This window comes from Carassius carassius, chromosome 25 (assembly GCF_963082965.1).
Source record: "Carassius carassius chromosome 25, fCarCar2.1, whole genome shotgun sequence".
NCBI lineage: Eukaryota > Metazoa > Chordata > Actinopteri > Cypriniformes > Cyprinidae > Carassius > Carassius carassius.
Window position 1 is genome coordinate 6109787 of NC_081779.1, and position 19070 is coordinate 6128856.

Consider the following 19070-nt stretch of genomic DNA (forward strand, 5'->3'; position numbering starts at 1 on the left):
ACACATACACACACAATTATATCAAAATAATTGTCTCTGCAAGTATTCTCGTAAAACACAGTCGGTTATGTTTTAAGTGAACGTATACAGTGTCCTGCTGCTTAGAGAAATTCGCTGTACCGGATAAATCTGTCTCTCTCTCTCTTTTTTAGACGACGTGAAAGGGGGCGTGTTTCAAGATACACAATGGAGTAGACCAAACTAAACAGGGAGGGAGGGCAAAACACTCATCCAAACAAATGCTTCATTAACACCGGCTTTGGTTGCAATGCTCTTATCGCATATGTTGCACTTTGCTGACTCGGCATCCACTTTTATAAAGTGTAGCCACACTTTAGACCTCTTTGGCATTGTAAAACAGAAACGTTTTGAGAAAAAACAACTACAGTTGTGTTGTGTGACTGCGAGTATCTTCAGAAATCCTCCCCGTCACGTCACGTGGTGGTGGACAGCCAATCACGGCGAATTTAGGTCCTTACATGCCAAATGCTACAAGCTTACACAGACACAGCCGCTTGACAAAAAAAAAAAAAAACGGCCACTTGGCTTTTGGAACCGATATTTGGCACCGAAAGATAAATAATTTTTCGATACTCATAGTATCTAAGTTTTTCGTTCAATACCATAAAGGCATCGAAGTTCAGTACCCAGCCCTAGTGATGTCATAATAAGAACCCAAGTAAGCATTAAAACAGCATTACACCCACTGATCTATATATATATGACTGGATCGCTCATCGCATTCTAAACTGCCAACAGGCAGTGAAGCCACCGGAAGTGTTCGATCCACCATCTTACGAATCCCTACCAGCAGAGAGCACCTGAGTCACATTCAAACCGCTGTCCTAAAATCACTCGATTTGAAGCAAATCAGTCAAACGGGACTCGTTTTTATGTTATGTGTATGTAAATTAAATGTTTACTCCAGATGTTATCTGCAGTGTTTACAGTCTTTTGCGGCAGGATCAGCAATACATTTAAACCGTTAATGTGAGTGTGTCTGCTGCGCACTGACGACACAGGTAACGGATCAAACACAAAAAATTGCTTATTTCTTTATGAACATAATTATTCAGGAATTATTAAACATGAACGTATTAGTATCAGAAATGGATTTGAATATAATACAATGAATAATACAATTATGTTGTTAATATTGCTAAATGAAAAGCTTAACTTACTATCTTGGAAATAAAGCTTTATGTCTTTAAATCCGTACTGTATGTAGTCAGTTATTTCTCTGAATAAATTCAGATTTCAGAATGAGCAGTTTGTAGTTTACGTATATATGTTGAGGTCGTGTTCGTCTGATGTTTATCGTGTTCATGATGTTTGCTACTGTAATGAACCTAGCTTTTTAATAAGTAGGGGAAATTCGCGATATTTAAAAAAATAACCGTTTACATGCCTAGGGTGTTTGCATTGTAATAATGTACAGAAATACTTCAGATTTATAAATGCTGACTTGTTAGGTGATGTTTTCTAATTAAAATCATACAATTTCCTATTAATTCAATAGAACGTTTTCGCACACTAGGGATTACTAATATGGCGGCGCGGCGGCTTTCACTTTCATGACGTCATGAGCAATCCAGTTCTATATTATAGATCAGTGATAACACCAAGTAACAACTAATAAAGTAACAAGCATTCTACAGCAATCAAATGTACTATGGTCCTACAGCAGAGAGTGAGCAAAAAAAAAAGAAAGTATATGTAGCTTGAGGACAGAATTCCTACCTTGACGTGACTGAATTCGTTCTTGCTGGCGTCAGTGCCGACTGGTTTATTTTCAGCACGTGGTTTTAGGACCTGCCGCAGTGGGCTAGAGACAGGCAGACCTGTTACACTGATACCATCTGAAAGCACACAACAATATACATTAGACATCCGGCACACATGAACACAGTGGCCAGAGGCCCGAGAAACAGCAAGAGAGGAAAGAGAGATTACTATCTTCTGTGAATTATGTTAGGAGAGGACGCTATTATACAGCTATAATTCCTCACATTCAGAGGATGTGAACATCATTCAAATGCTTTCCTCTCTATTTCTCTCTCCATCCGCCTATCTATCTCTCAGCGCATCTGTTTGTCCGGTGTTTAGCGCTCGAAATAAAAATTAAAATCTATAACGTGACAGTTTGAAATATGATGAGGTGGAAAAACTTGGTAATAAGGCACCGGAGTGCGTGTGCCGCAGTGGCTCTCTGGAACACACTCAGGTGTATATATTTTATCTCTCCGGCACGTACGGATAACGGCATTAACTTATAAACGCACACACAAATTCATTCAAGCGAGAAAGATTCTGGATTATTTTTAGAAATGGAACATAAATATGATGAATGAGACTTTCATCAACATGGACTTAAATGGTCTGCAAGCCTGCAAAAACATTAAAAAAAAAAAAAAACTAAAGAACACAGATCCTCAAATACCCTATTTAAGTTATATCTGCAAGGATTTAGCTGGTTATATAAAATTAAGCAACATTGTTATAATTTTACTACATTTTATTTGAACATTATGTTTCTAATGGAGCATGTCAGTATAGTTTTCTGAGTATTAAAACAAATGTTTTAAATGTCTAATTGAACCTTTTAACTGAAGCTTTTTTTGTAGAAAAAATGGTGTTGGAATTGGAAAGTGCAATTCATTTCTAGACAGTTCAAAATTTTTAAGTTCGATACACATATGAAAATGTTTGCATTACTCAAAAACGTTGACAAAAGTCCTCACAGTCCAATTCCAATATGAAATCAAAATTTACCCTATTTAATTATTTGATGAATGGTCCTCATTAACATTCACAGGGAAGTGCCGAAACAGTCAAATTTCTTCTCATTAATTATCCTGTGTCATTTGGAAATATGTCAGATTATTGTCAAAATGTAAAAAAATAAAAAAAATAAATACATGACCTGCTTTGACTCTGTCTGAAGGAAAAGAATGATGGTAAAATGCAGCGCTTACCATGCATAGATTTCTTTCTGAATCTCATACAGACAAATTCTGACATTCAACAGAGGAGGAAGAGCAGTAAGGGGGCCGGTGAAAAGTTCATGGACGAAAATGTAGCTCATCAATATTTGAACAGAAACGTGTATCTATTAAATAGCATGTGATTTTCAGTCATCTTTCAAGTGCTACCTCTCTGCTGCTCAGTAAAAGAGAGCTGTACACAGCAGCTCACATCAGGAAAGATCTGGTCAGTATTTGTGTTTTACCACCCTTGGGTTCTGAAAGGGAACGAGAGGGTGTTTAAACACTTGACACATATAGAACTTATGGTCCTAATTACGAGTCCCACGGCCTCCGAAATGACATCACTTCCCTTCAAGAGGGTCTGACACAATATGTCGTAATGTCTGCTGCTAACTTTACAAGACTCAGACGCCCAGACTCCAGAACGGAGCAAACAGACTGACATGAGGTAAGAGGAGGCGGAGTTAAGTATTACACAAGCAGGAGAGGGCGGAGCTTATGTGTAAAATAAAATTACAAAGGTTTTATAGACTGGACGAGGGGTAGACCTGACATGTTGAAAAGAGATGGTCTTCATCCCTCCAGGAGTGGTGCCGCTCTTCTCTCTAGAAATATGGCACATATTCTTAGAGTTTGTACTTGACTAACTGGGGCCCAGGTCACAAAGCAGACAGACTGGCTAAACTGACCGTCTGCTAGCCGCCTCTCGTCACAAAATTCAGTTAATTCTCAGCACATAGAGACTCTTTCACCTAGATATCGTACTATAGAGACTGTGTCTGTTTCCCAAACTAGCAAATACAAAAAAAACGTCCAAAACAATGTAAGTTTAAAAATTTAATTGATGTTCAACAAATAAAAAACATATATAATAAAGATAAACAAATGATAAAGCCTGGCTTAATGAATATTAGATCCCTTTCTACAAAGGGCACTTTTTGTAAATGATATGATCACTGATCATAAATAAGATGTGCTCTGTTTGACAAATACCTGGTTAAAACCAGATGATTAAATTATTTTAAATGAGTCTACCCCCCAAGATTACTGTTATAAACATGAGCCGCATCCAAAAGGTTAAGGGGGAAGTGTTGCAACAATTTATAGTAATATTTTCAATATTTCTCAGAGCTCTGGTTTCAAGTATAATTTGTTTGAAGTAATGGTGATTCAAATAACATTACCCAGAGAAACAAGTATTAATGATAAATCCCTTATGATGTTTGTACTGGCTACTGCATACAGGCCACCAGGGCAACAAACAGACTTTATCAAAGAATTTGCTGCTTTTCTATCTATAGTTAGTGCTGGCTACAGATAAAGTCTTAATTGTTGGTGATTTTAATTTCTACAGTAGTGTTGGTGTTGAGGTGTTGGAATTGGAATTGGAAAGTGCAATTAATTTCTAGACAGTTAAAAATTTTTAAGTTCGATACACATATGAAAATGATTTTAATATCTATGATGATAATGAAAAAGATGCATCGGGGTCAATATTTATAAATATTCTGAACCCCATCTGGGTTAGACAACACATGTCAGGGCCTACTCATTGTCGGAATCATACTTTAGATTTTATACTGTCACATGAAATTGATGTTAATGGCGTTGAAATTCTGCAACAGAGTGATGATATCTCAGATCATTATCTAGTCTCATGTATACTCATTATAGCTAAAGTTGCACATTCAACTCCTTGTTACAAATATGTAAGAACCATCACTTCTACCACAAAAGACTGATTTGTAAATAATCTTCTTGACTTGTCTCAATTCCTCAGCATATCCAGTAGCTCAGAAAACTTGATGATTTAACAGAAACTATTAAACCTCTCTTTTTTTCTAGCACTTTAGGTATGGTTGCTCCTTTATGCTTTAAGTAGATTAGACCCCAGGTATTTATTCAATACAGTGGCTAAATTAACGAAAAATAATGCATCAACAGACACAGAGATTTCCCAACAGCACAACAGTAATGAATTTATGAACTTTTTTCTTCCAAGATTGATACTATTAGAGATAAAATTATAACCATGCAGCCGTCAGTCACAATATCACATCAGATAATGCACTATACTGTACTGTATATCCCCTGAGGAACAATTCCACTCATTCTCTGCTACAGGACAGGAAGAATTGTATAAACTTGTCAAATCATCAAAACCTACAACATGTATGTTAGACCCTATTCCATCTAAACTGCTAAAAGAGGTGCTTCATAGATCTCTTCTTAATATTATTACTTCATCAATGTCTTCAGGATATGTCCCTAAAACCTTCAAATTAGCTTTTATTAAGCTTCTCATTACAAAACTCCAACTTGATCCTAGAGAATTAGTTAATTACAGACCGATCTCAAATCTCCCTTTTCTGTCAAAAATACTAGAAAAAGCAGTATCCTCTCAGCTATGTTCCTTTTTGGAGAGAAATGGAATCTCTGAGGATTTCCAGTCAGAATTTAGACCATATCATATTGTGACTGCTTTCATCAGAGTTACAAATTACTTGCTCTTATCATCTGATCGTGGTTGTATTTCTCTATTAGTGCTACTGTATCTCGGCACTGAGTTTGATACCATCGACTACAGCATCCTTTTGAATAGACTACAAAATTATGCTGGCATTGTCATGGTTTAAACCTTACTTATCTGACCATCATCAATTTGTAGTAGTAAATGACGAGATATCATATTGATCAGAAGTACAGTATGGAGCGCCACAAGGATCAGTACTAGGACCATTGCTTTTCACACTTTAAATGTTACCCTTGGGAGACATCATCAAGAAACATGTTTTTAGCTTTCACTGTTAATCTGATGATACTCAGCTCTATAATTCTTCGCGGCCTGATGAAACACACAAATTTGCAAAACTAACAAAATGCATAGTTGATATAAAAAACTGGATGACTAGTAATTTACTAATGCTAAATTCAGAAAAAACAGAGTTGTTCATTATTGACAAAAAACTTCTGCATGTAATAACCTAAAACACTGTCTAACACTTGATGCATTGCTCTGTTAATTCCTTGTCATCATTTAGGAACCTAGGTGTGCTATCTGATAACAATCTTTCCTTTGAAAAACATTTTTATAGCATTTGTAAAACTGAATTTTTCCATCTTAAAAATATATCTAAATTACGACCTATGCTCTTAATGTCAAATGCAGAAACCTAAATTCATGAGTTCATGACCTCAAGGTTAGATTATTTCAATGCTTTATTGGGTGGATGCTCTTAACGCTTAATAAACAAACTCCAGCTAGTCCAAAATGCAGCAGCTAGAGTTCTTACTAGAACCAGGAAGTACAACCATATTAGCCCATATTAGCACATTATCTGCACTGGTTCCCTATTGAACAACGAATACTTTTTAAAATCTTGCTAATTACTTATAAAGCCCTGAATAGTTTAGCTCCTCAGTACTTGAGGGAGCTCATATCGCATAATAGTCCTTCATGTTTCCTGCGATCTCAAAACTCTGGACATGTGATATTAACTAGAATATCAAAATCAACTGCACGCAGCAGATTCTTTTCCTATTTAGTGCCCAAACCCTGGAACAATCTACCTAGTGTTGTTCGGGAGGCAGACACACTCTGTCAGTTTAAATCTAAATTAAAGATGCATCTCTTTAACCAACTCTTTGAATCAATTAACTGACTTTAGCTGAAAAATGACTCTGTTATTGTCTTCCTGCATCATTGACAAACTATTTTCCTGTTTGACTCTGTAAAGCTGCTTTAACACAACCAGTATTGTATAAAGCGCTATACAAATAAAGGTGACTTGACTTGACTTATAAAGTAAAAGAAAGGATAAATATGTGCCTATTTTAATAATAAATAAATAAATAAATAAATAAATAAATAAATAAATAAATACAAATATTATCATCAAAATAAATCGTTATATTATATAAATATTCATATTTTTATACTACTACAACTACTACTACAGCTAATACAGGTAATACATGTTTTTAACAATAATAATAATAAACAAAATGAAAATGTATTATTAAAATTAATAAATAATTATTTTAATATAGCACCTTTAATGACTTAATAATAATAATAATATTAAAATAAAATAATATATTATTTAAATGAATAAAGAAATATATCGTATAGCAAATTTAAAGATTTAATAATATTAATAGTAATAAAAATAAATTATTATTTTTATATAGTGCCTTTAAAAGTGAATAAAATTAAATTAAATTAAATGATCTAACACTAATGAACGTTATCTTTAACAGATGTCATTTATTCCCTTGCTTAAGTAAAATGCAGCGGGTCGCATCGAACAATGTGGTGCTCAGCGATTACCAGACGTTACCCAGTGAGGCTAGGAAGTTCATCCCTATGTAGCAGTGTGACATCATCCGCACCAGGGCTGACGTCCCGCATGAAGGGTAAACGTTTACCTCCAGCGGGCTCTCAGCGGGGGGAGCCGTCCATTTTAATGGAGCCGCTCTCCTCTCTCATTATGTTGTTTTTGCACTGACATTTTAACATTCAGGAACTAATGTGTTTAGTCTGACTGTCTGGCCCTCATGCGCTACCTCTTTCTGACGGGGAGACGATTTATAGAGGACGGATGAATGAACGAAACTGGGCAGCATATTAAAGAAACTCCCGTATAAACTGAACCCAACGGCCTCCTGAGAGACAGACAGAGCACTGCATCACAGTGATGACATCAGCACCATCACAGCTTGAGTTATGCTGACAGGAGAGATGAAGACAAACACAGAGAGAGCGACTGAGACAAAAAGGGAAAAGAAAAAGGGTTGAAGGGAACAGAGCGAAGGGAACAGAACGAAAACGTACAATGTGCTCAACTTTCAAATGTTTTTAATAAGCAGATTCTTTTTAATGAATCGTTCAAACAACTCATTGACTTACTGAACTAACTGGTTATTGCTGGTTAACTTCAGATGGTTAACAACAGTCACTGAACCACTGATTTACTCACTGAACCTCTAAAAATGATTACTAAGAAAGTAAATGTTGCAGGCATGTGATCAGCTCAGAACCAAACAGGTTCTAAGGAAAAACCTGTTGTTTTTCACATTTAAAGGGATTATCAATTAGAATAATAATCATCATCATCATCTGTATTTATCTAAATGCTAAAAAGTAAAATGTCTTAATTGTCTTAATATAGTTGTCTAATTGACTGTGCTGTCAAACATTAAACTGTAGAGCTTTTATTTCTGACAGAAAACCACTAGAAGTCCTTAAATCTGTTGACAACATATTTATAAGCTATGAGTGGTGCATGTTGCATTTTCATATGCATACTGTATTAGAAGTGTTGAAAATGCAGCTTGAAAACTTTCCCCCTTGGATTTACATAATTCACATAGGTCAGGTCATAAAATTGGTATAAGTATGAAATTTGTATAAATATGCTGACAACAGTCTGGAAGCTGCTTCATGTGAAACATGCAACACCAAAGACGCCTCGCATCCCATTATGACTTCGCAATGGAAAGAAGGATGAGCAGCCAATCAGAGATTAGAAAGTTCAACATCAAACTTCAACATTTTAATGACTTGTTTTGATCTTCCTTTAATCGTTTCTACAGTTAAAAAAAACAATCATGATGAGAAAAGCAAAAACAGTGCTAATATTACTGCTAAATAACAGCAATAATGTATTAGCACCTGCCATAATATCAGTAGTGTTTACAATTCACTGCCTTCTACATGCTGCGCTAATAAGACTGGCTTTAAGCTGTCTTATCGGCCTAATTCGGAGAAAATTATTATTTCAACAATAATTAAAAGTTGGGAGAGACCCAGGAGAGGAGAGAGAGAGGAAGGAGGCCGTTCAGCTCGCAGCTGTTTGTAATTCAAGCAGAAACGCAGTCTGCTACAGTCTGCTCTCCTCGTGTCTCATTAATATTTACATGTGTGTACAAAGAGACCGAGATAACCTGGAAGACATTTCTCAGAGGTCGCTCTTTTGGGATCCAAAGAGGTTACAAATACATTTCATAAACATTTGATACTTTATTCTTCATATATCACAATTTTCTATTAGAATATTTAAAAATGTTCATTGAATAGATAATTCTATACATATTTTTTATAATAGTTTATTTTCATATTACTCTTATTTTTATCATTTGATATTTCATACTTTATTTTATTTATCATTAAAAAATGTATTATACAAATTTTAATTACTTTTTAACATTTTGTCACGTATTTCATAATCTTTTTTTTTATTAATTTAGAAAAAAAATGACTTTTTAAAATACAATTTTTTGTTCATTTATTTATTGACTTGTTGATTTAAAACTTTTTTCAGCATCATTACTCCAGTCTATACTGATAGATATATTACAGATACTACCCAAACTTTTGAACAGTACAGTGTACATGCGAATGACGATATCATAAAACGTATGATATAGTTTCAAGCAAATTTGAACTCCACTTCAATGCTGTTTAGTAGAAACAACTATGATAATGGCACATGAGAGGTAAAACAAGAGGCTAGACAGGAAGAAAGAAGATGTAAGTGTAATATAACCAGGAAACAGACAAAAAGAACAAGATGTGAAGAGGAAACAGATATGAATCCAGAGAGGAAATAAGAGAGGGTCGAGCATACGGGAGAGGGGGTAATACAGGAGAGAGATGACCGATGTCTCTGTTGAATGTAAAATGAGAGAGTACAGACACCATTTCAAATCACCTTGCTTGGATCAGATCTATCATAACAGGGCAAAGTGAATAACAGGGCAAAGTGAACTAACTCAGCTCTCCGTGCCCACCTCCGTCTGTCAGTGGATCAACAGCTTCCTGACAGACAGGCAGCAGCTAGTGAGGCTGGGAAAATACACATCCAGCACCCGTACAATCAGCACCGGAGCTCCCCAGGGCTGTGTTCTCTCCCCACTGCTCTTCTCCCTGTACACTAATGACTGCACATCTAAGGACCCCTCTGTCAAGCTCCTGAAGTTTGCAGATGACACCACACTCATCGGCCTCATTCAGGACGGTGACGAGTCTGCTTACAGACAGGAGGTTAAAGAGCTGGCTGTCTGGGGCAGTCTCAACAACCTGGAGCTTAACACGCTCAAAACAGTGGAGATGATCGTGGACTTCAGGAGAAACCCCCCTGCACTCCCCCCACTCACCATCATGAACAGCACTGTGACTGCAGTGGAGTCATTCAGGTTCCTGGGCACCACTATCTCTCAGGACCTGAAGTGGGACATTCACATTGACTCCATTGTGAAAAAGGCCCAGCAGAGGTTGTACTTCCTTCGCCAGCTGAGGAAGTTTAACCTGCCACAGGATCTGCTGAAACAGTTCTACTCCACCATCATCGAATCCATCCTCTGCACTTCAGTAACTGTCTGGTTCAGCTCAGCTTCTAAATCGGACCTCAGAAGACTACAGAGGGTAGTCCGGACTGCTGAGCGAATTATCGGTACAACCCTCCCATCTATTCAAGAACTGTACTTATCCAGAGTGAGCAAAAGGGCTGTTAAAATCACTCTGGACCCCTCACATCCAGCACACTCCCTCTTTGAACTGTTGCCATCTGGTCGACGCTACAGAGCACTGAGCACCAGAACGACCAGACACAGGAACAGTTTCTTCCCTCAGGCAATCCATCTTATGAACAGCTGATAATAACTGTGGGACACACTACACTATTTATATTTATATACACTACACTTTTTATCCAACACACATACTTAGCGTACACGTAAATCTTTTGCACATAATATACATGTACATACATGGAACACACTATACTACTTATATTTATATTTATATACACATACACTTATTTATCCAAACACACATACTTAGCGTACAGTTACAATTTTTCCACATAATATACATGTACATACATAAATGCTCTTTTTAATATACCTGCCATACATTGTCAATTTGTATATTGTCAATCCTTACCCACCTATTTGTATTTTTTTGTATTTTTTATTCCTTATTGTGTTTTTTGTTCTGTCGCTGTTATGTTGCACTGCGGAGCTCTGTCACGAAAACAAATTCCTCGTATGTGTGAACATACCTGGCAATAAAGCTCATTCTGATTCTGATTCTGATTCTGAATACTGCCTTTCTATCTTTTGGAGAGCAATTGAGTGTAAATCGGATGGGACAAACCAGACCGGACCCCAATGATGTTGTTTTTGTGTGTCAGTGTATGTGTACTGCTTTCATGTGGAGGTTTACCATCGTTCAGGTCGTTTAACAGGTTCTCCTGACCGGAGAAATCCAGTTTGGCGCTTATGTTGACCGGGATGGAGACGGATTGACCGGATTTCAGAGGCAGGTGGGACAAAGCGTCCTGCAGGTCCCAGGTCAAGAACTCACCAAACAGCTTCTCTGTAAGACAGAAAAGGGGAGATATTCGATCAGTGACATTTTTTTTTTTTAAGTAATAATAAAAATAAAATAATGATAATAATAAAAACTCTACCAATTGTAGTGTTTTTAATCTTATTTTTAAAAAAAGTAAAAAAAAAAAAAATCTATATATAATATAACAAATATTTCTTAATACATTGTCATGCATAATACATTTTAATAAATAGATCTGGACATAAAAAATAAAATCCACATCACTGATTCATCTTTTTCTTGCATATCTATATATTTATAGCTGCACAAAAACAGTAAACCTCTGAATCAAACCACAGCAGCTACTACAAAAGTAGCATGTAACCACGTATGTAAACGTAACATGTAATGGTATGATACATGCACTTTTAAAAATCACATTATTGTATTTTTACTTACTAATTTTTATTTTACACAAAAAATAAATGAATTAATTGGAGGAGCCCCTTCGGTACTAACACAGACTCCCTACTGAAGACCCCTGCTGTATAACAATCTATTCAATTCAATTTATCTCAGAAATTCTCTTTATTACAGTATGGGAATAAAGACTTTCTTTGGCTAACTATTCAATCAACTCGAAATCTCGCTGGTATTAAATAATTCAGCTTGGTAAACTGCAGATTTATAAACCTTTGGTGATGCAAACTTTGGAAAAGAAATCCATCATAGAAATATCTTAAGAATACATAAAATAACGTTAAAGAAAACCCAGATCAAAAGTTCTGAGTTCAGATGTGTGATCAACCTTGACATCTGCTCCGAGAGAAACTTCTCCCACTCTCTGCATCAGGCAAATAGTTTTTTATATGTTATATTTTATATCAAGTGTCTGATGTAATAGCAAAGTTGATCTCTAACTATAAAAAAAGACATTAAAATCAAATAATATTAAAACAAATAAAAATATTAAAATCAAATAATATTAAAAATAAAAAAAATAAAAAAAAAAATAAAATAAAATAAATAAAATAAAAAAAATAAACATGTGAAGTAAGCTGCATAAATTCCCAGTAGGTGTTTGGATGAACTAGCTAAGAAAAAAAAAAAAAGAACCTGGACATATACAGTGGAATACCATGGTATTCACTAAAGTGCCATGTCAATAAATATATACATGACTATAGTAATCATTCAATAAAATGATATAGGTCACTGTATCTCCACTGTACTATTTAGTTAAATGCCGTTTACTTACTTTCTATGTTTTACCAAAACCACTCTACATTGTAGCCACTAAAGTAGGAATGCAACTGAGAATTTGATCCTGGTGATCCTCTGTTCATCTCGTCATCTCCCTAAGTGTGTGAAGACACAAGGAACGCCTATTCAGAGCTTCAATCAGATGCTAAAAGCTCCCAAACCTCACTGAGGATGAATAATAGACAGAGGCCAAATAACGAAGTCAAATGAGTGTTGCACAACACGCCTGTGAACATTTAAATGAGTGTCTACCCTACAGACACATGATCCTTATGAATCACAGCTTTGATTTTCATTCCCACGTGAAAGACTGAAGAACGCATGAATAAGATGCTGCATTACAATAGCAGTCATCAGACATTCACAGGGAAACCAACCATTGTTTGGGAAACCTTAAAATCTTTGAAAACATATGGTTTGCTCATGGATATGTCCATGGATTAGTGTCAAAAAAAACTTACATTTTATTCATGCCCCACTTAGTCCAACTTATATGAACTATGTAACTGCATATTTAAATTTTGATTTGGGTAAACACACCGTAATGCAATGTAAAGGCTCATTATAGAATGCACCAGATGGAAACCTGCCAATCAAAAGAATTTAAGTAAAAAGGGATGAACATTTTGTAGTGATCATGAATTGCATAATGCATTTAGAGAAGCAGGTGCTAAAGGAAAAGATGCAAATACAAGGAAGAATTATTTTTTAGTGAAGTACTACCATTCAAAAGTTTGGGGTCAGTAAGATATTTTATTTAAAGAAATTAATCTTTTTATTCAGCAAGGAAAGAGTAAATTGGTAAAAAGTGACGGTAAAGTCAATAATGATGTTATAAAAGACTTCTATTTCAAATAAATGAATCAATGAAATAAAAAAAAGCAGCACAAACTGTTTTCAGCATTGATACTAATAAGAAATGTTCCTTGAGCAGCAAATATTTCCCATTACTCTATTTATTGTATATCTGATTAAACAAATGTAGCCTTGGTGAGTAGCATAAAAGGTTTCGTTTAAAAAATACTATAAAATCTTAGAGACCCCAAACTTGATCAGTGGTGTATAGAGAATAAGATTTTAGATAAATCAATCATCCTTCTACACTTCAGAACTTTTCCTCTAATTATGGTAACAGTTACACTGACAAGTGAATATTAAACTAGACTGAAGCGGACTCTTTTAGCATTTAAATTCTTAGTGTCTGCTTTTCCCCAGAGCTATTCCAGCTGTATCTCGAGAGTCGTGATCCCCTCTTCAGAACAACACGGATGGAAATAAACAACCCAGACAGATGTTAAACCCTGTTCCACTACAACACGCTCCCGGGCCTGTGAGCCGTCATCCTGGAGGGCTCCTTCCTGGCAGCAGTCTTGAATGGATCAGGACAGCAGACTATATCCATCCCAAACGCACATGCCTGCCAATGATACAATCTGGTTGTTGTTGTTGGTTTTTTTTTGGAGCCTGGGGATCTCAAACCATGAGTTTAATCTCTGAAGTTTCTGCAAAAGGCTTAATTTACAATTAGCATGCAGATAATGAGACTACAGAACCCATGGAACTAAGTAAGGAGAAACAAAAACAGGGTGTTGGATTATTTTAACTACATTTAATTTTAATGTCCCAAGCATATATAAAGTGATTTCATACAGTCTCTGTTTCAGGTGGCGTGTGGACAGAATGTTCATGGATCATCTGAAGCATATTGCGCATAATAATGAAGCTTTTCAAAATCACAATCTCAGATTGGCAAGCTTTACATGATTTGCGGGAATCTATTTCAACCTTTTTTATGTTTATCTCCCAATTTCTGTGAGTCACTAAAAAGAAAAAACAGTCACGCTTGCCAAGATGAGTGCGTCCAAGACACTGAATCTTTAAAAAAATATTCAAAAGTTGAGACTTTCAGTTTAAAAACCTGGCTATGTGAAACTAATTTTCATATACACTATACAGTCTAAAAATAGCCACTGTGTACAATTAAATTATTCAAAATAACCATGCCATGCCATCAAGTGCAAAATGAAAAGCTGATGAGAGGAAGAAAAGGAGAGAGGCCCACAGCTCAAGCTCTCCACACTAATTTGTTGGGGACTGAAATATTCAATAATTCATAATCCTGTGCGGATGAATGCTAAAAACAGTGTGTAGATTGTTGAGTCGGCTTTATAAACAGCTGAGCAGTGACCATAATTCACCACAGTGCGGCCAGGCTTGAATCTCCATTGCTAGGAGACACTAGGGCTGTCGCGGTTAAGAAATTTCCCCTGCGGTTATTATGGGTGGCTCAATAGTGCGATATGCGGTATTACCGCTGTTTTTTTTTTTTACATACCTAATTTAGCCTGATTTTGCTGCATACAAAGCTCTATCGTTGAGTTATGTAGCATATGTTGTTGCTTTTTTAACTGAAAAGTGAGACACGTTTTAAAACATTTTTGTTTATTGTTTAATGCCAAACAGCAACAAGAATTTTTTTTTAAAGAAATCATAAGAGTTCTAACATGTAATACACGTATTTGCGCGCGACTTTGGACAGCAGCAGAAATCTAGACTGATTATCCCACCAGGACAGTGGATTCGCGCTGGAGTCGATGCACTCCTCGTTATCTGCTCACGCTCTCTTGGGTATGGGCACTGACGCGGAGGTTGTCCGTGACTTCAGCAGGTATGCCTGTTACTTTCACAGCTGTATTTTACAGATTTCACAAAGGCTTCAGCTACTCCTAACTGTCGGCCGGTCTCAGCTGTTCTTTTTGATGTTGCTCCGCGACCTGATGCTTGAGGGGACAGCTGCGCTGGACGCTTACCGTGAAAAACGCTTAACATGGCTTAATGTACTAAGACAGTGATATTAACAGACCAAACTCACTAAAAATCATACTAATAAAGTATACTATCTATAAAAAAATCAGCTGAGCCCTGAATATGAATGTAACTCGTTTAATAACACGTTAAGCCTTTTCCTCCCATTGAAAACCATTATAAGACAATGCTTAATGTGGCTTAATGTACTAAGACAGTGATTTTTAAAAACCAAACTCACTAAACATTATAGTAATAAAGTATACGATGTAAAAAACAAAAAAACAAAAAACAGATGAGCCATGAAAATGAATGAAAGGTTTAATAACACGTTAAGCCTTATGATGGTTTTCTATGGGAGGAAAAGGCTTAACGTGTTATTAAACGCGTTGAATTCATATTCATGGATCATCTGATTTTTTGAAGAAAGTATACTTTATTAATATGATGTTTAGTGAGTTTGGTCTGTTAATATCACTGTATTAGTACATTAAACCACGTTAAGCGTTTTTCACGTTAAGCGTTTTAGAATGTCCCGATGACCTCAAATTATGTGTTGCTGCGTCACAGGAACTTTTTTGCAGCAATTTTTGCATATCGGCTCATCTACATTCGCTGGCTCGCCCTTTTCATTGGGTGAAAGCCAAACTGTTCCCAAACTGGCGACGTGACATTAGGTTTTGGGACGAGATCGAGCGCCTCCCATCGTTTCAGCCGGCCTATTCAAAACAAAAGCAGCACCATAAAGCTACAAAGGCTCGCGAGAAAATTACAGTCGTAACCATATTGTATCATTTATTTATTTAACATTGAATGCACAGTGACAAATTGAAAAAACAAGAAGGCCACAGCCTCATAAAAAAAAAAAAAAAAAAAAGGAAAAAAACTGAACACTGCGGTTGCCACGGTTTCTGCGGTTGCTATCTTTCCGCGGTATTACAATATTGCGGTTATCGCGACAGCCCTAGGAGACACAGAGTTGCATGTGTTAAACAGTGGTGACAAACAACAGAAATTTGAAGAAATGTGTGGCTTCTGTACTGAAACAACTGAAAACTTTGTGTAACTGAAAGTAAGTAATTTAATTACTTGTGTTCATTCAACATGCAAGTTTTTTCATCTAGTTTTTCATGACCATTTTCCACTCTCTTTATGACCTTTAAAATTAAGTGGCTGTTTTTGCTACTGGACCATATACATATACAATATGTAAATGATTAAAAAATAAAAGATAAAATAGATAAAAAGAAAGAACAAAAGCTGGATAGAATGATAGAAAGGATCAAATACAGCAATATATTTAGAAAAAATTTGAGATATAATAGTATGAACGAAACAATGACAGAATGAACAAGAGAACATTCTAATGAACAATTAGAAGAGTAGATAGAAGGAAAGATGGACAGAATGCTAGAATGAAAGATGATAGAATGATAAAACAAAAGAAGGATGATATATAGAAAGAACGATGCAATGCTAAAACCAAAGAACAGTAGAACATAAGATACTGTAGAAATGATAGAGAGCATGCTTTGATGAAGAAGAGCAATAAAAAGATTGCATAGAAAGAATGATCAAATGTTCCAACCAAATAATAACAATAGCAAGACAAGAGAATGACAGAATGATCAAGAGAATAATAAAACATTAGAATGACAGAAAGAAAGAACAACAAACAGAACGTTAGAACAAGTTATAGAATGTTAGAACGATGGAGTGTTTTATAGAAAGAACAACAGAATGTTGGAACCAGAGAAAGACTGATAGATCATAAGATACGCAAAATGACAAAGAATTCAACAGAGCGATATAATGATAGAAAGAACAACAGAAAGAATGTTAGAGAAAGAACAATAGAACGATAGATAGAATGGTAAAGAGAACAATAAAGCGATAGGCAGAATGTTTATTTAAAAGGAGATTGACAGACTGACAGTTTTATATTAGTATGACACACAAATACAGAGTTATGCTTGTTAATATTATCTAATAAGAGCTAAACAGAGATCCACAGCCATATGAATCTGAAGATACTGAGGTGTTTTAAATCAAGTTCTGGACTCTAGACACAGGAGGGACGGATAAACCAACAACACAGAGCACTATTTCATTAATTATTTAAATGTTTCTTCACTGTCAGACTAGGTAAAACTTTGATAATTTTTTCTTTGATAATTTCTTCGCAGCCCGGTGAAACACACCAATTTGAAAAACTAATGGATTGCATAGTCGATATAAAAAACTGGATGACGAGTAATTTCTTACTGCTAAATATTGTTAATTATAGGACCTAAAAACTCTGCTTGTAATAACCTAGAACACTGTCTAAGACTTGATGGTTGCTCTGTCAATTCTTCGTCATCAGTTAGGAACCTAGGTGTGCTACTTGATCGCAATCTTTCCTTAGAAAGCCACGTTTCTAGCATTTGTAAAACTGCATTTTTCCATCTCAAAAATATATCTAAATTACGGCCTATGCTCTCAATGTCAAATGCAGAAATGTTAATCCATGCATTTATGACCTCAAGGTTAGATTATTGTAATGCTTTATTGGGTGGTTGTTCTGCACGCTTAGTAAACAAACTACAGCTAGTCCAAAATGCAGCAGCAAGAGTTCTTACTAGAACCAGGAAGTATGACCATATTAGCCCGGTCCTGTCAACACTGCACTGGCTCCCTATCAAGCATCGCATAGATTTTAAAATTTTGCTTATTACTTATAAAGCCCTGAATGGTTTAGCACCTCAGTATTTGAATGAGCTCCTTTTACATTATAATCCTCTACGTCCGCTACGTTCTCAAAACTCAGGCAATTTGATAATACCTAGAATATCAAAATCAACTGCAGGCGGCAGATCCTTTTCCTATTTGGCGCCCAAACTCTGGAATAACCTACCTAACATTGTTCGGGAGGCAGACACACTCTTGCAGTTTAAATCTAGATTAAAGACCCATCTCTTTAACCTGGCATACACATAACATACTAATATGCTTTTATTATCCAAATCCGTTAAAGGATTTTTAGGCTGCATTAATTAGGTAAACCGGAACCGGAAACACTTCCCATAACAACCTATGTACTTGCTACATCATTAGAAGAATGGCATCTACGCTAATATTTGTCTGTTTCTCTCTTGTTTCCGAGGTCACCGTGGCCACCAGATCCAGTCTGTGTCCAGATCAGAGGGTCACTGCAGTCACCCGGATCCAGTACATATCCAGACCAGATGGTGGATCAGCACCTAGAAAGGACCTTTACATCCCTGAAAGACAGCGGAGACCAGGACAACTAGAGCCCCAGATGCAGATCCCCTGTAAAGACCTTGTCTCAGAGGAGCACCAGGACAAGACCACAGGAATCAGATGATTCTTCTGCACAATCTGACTTTGCTGCAGCCTGGAATTGAACTACTGGTTTCGTCTGGTCAGAGGAGAACTGGCCCCCCAACTGAGCCTGGTTTCTCCCAAGGTTTTTTTCTCCATTCTGTCACCGATGGAGTTTCGGTTCCTTGCCGCTGTCGCCTCTGGCTTGCTTAGTTGGGGACACTTCATCTACAGCGATATCGTTGACTTGATTGCAAATAAATGCACAGACACTATTTAACTGAACAGAGATGACATAACTGAATCCAATGATGAACTGCCTTTAACTATCATTTTTGCATTATTGACACTGTTTT

At 36.2% G+C, this 19070-nt stretch overlaps 1 protein-coding gene across 3 annotated transcripts in view; it reads right to left on the minus strand.

Annotated features, from left to right (window-relative positions):
• Positions 1-19070, minus strand: part of trappc9 (trafficking protein particle complex subunit 9) — a 235626-nt gene that overhangs the window by 127341 nt on the left and 89215 nt on the right. For all 3 annotated transcript variants that reach the window (XM_059509121.1, XM_059509119.1, XM_059509120.1), the window contains 2 exons: positions 11215-11367; positions 1741-1859 (listed from right to left, as the gene is read on the minus strand). In XM_059509121.1, the coding sequence (XP_059365104.1) occupies positions 1741-1859; positions 11215-11367 (272 nt within the window). The remainder of the gene's footprint in view (positions 1-1740; positions 1860-11214; positions 11368-19070) is intronic.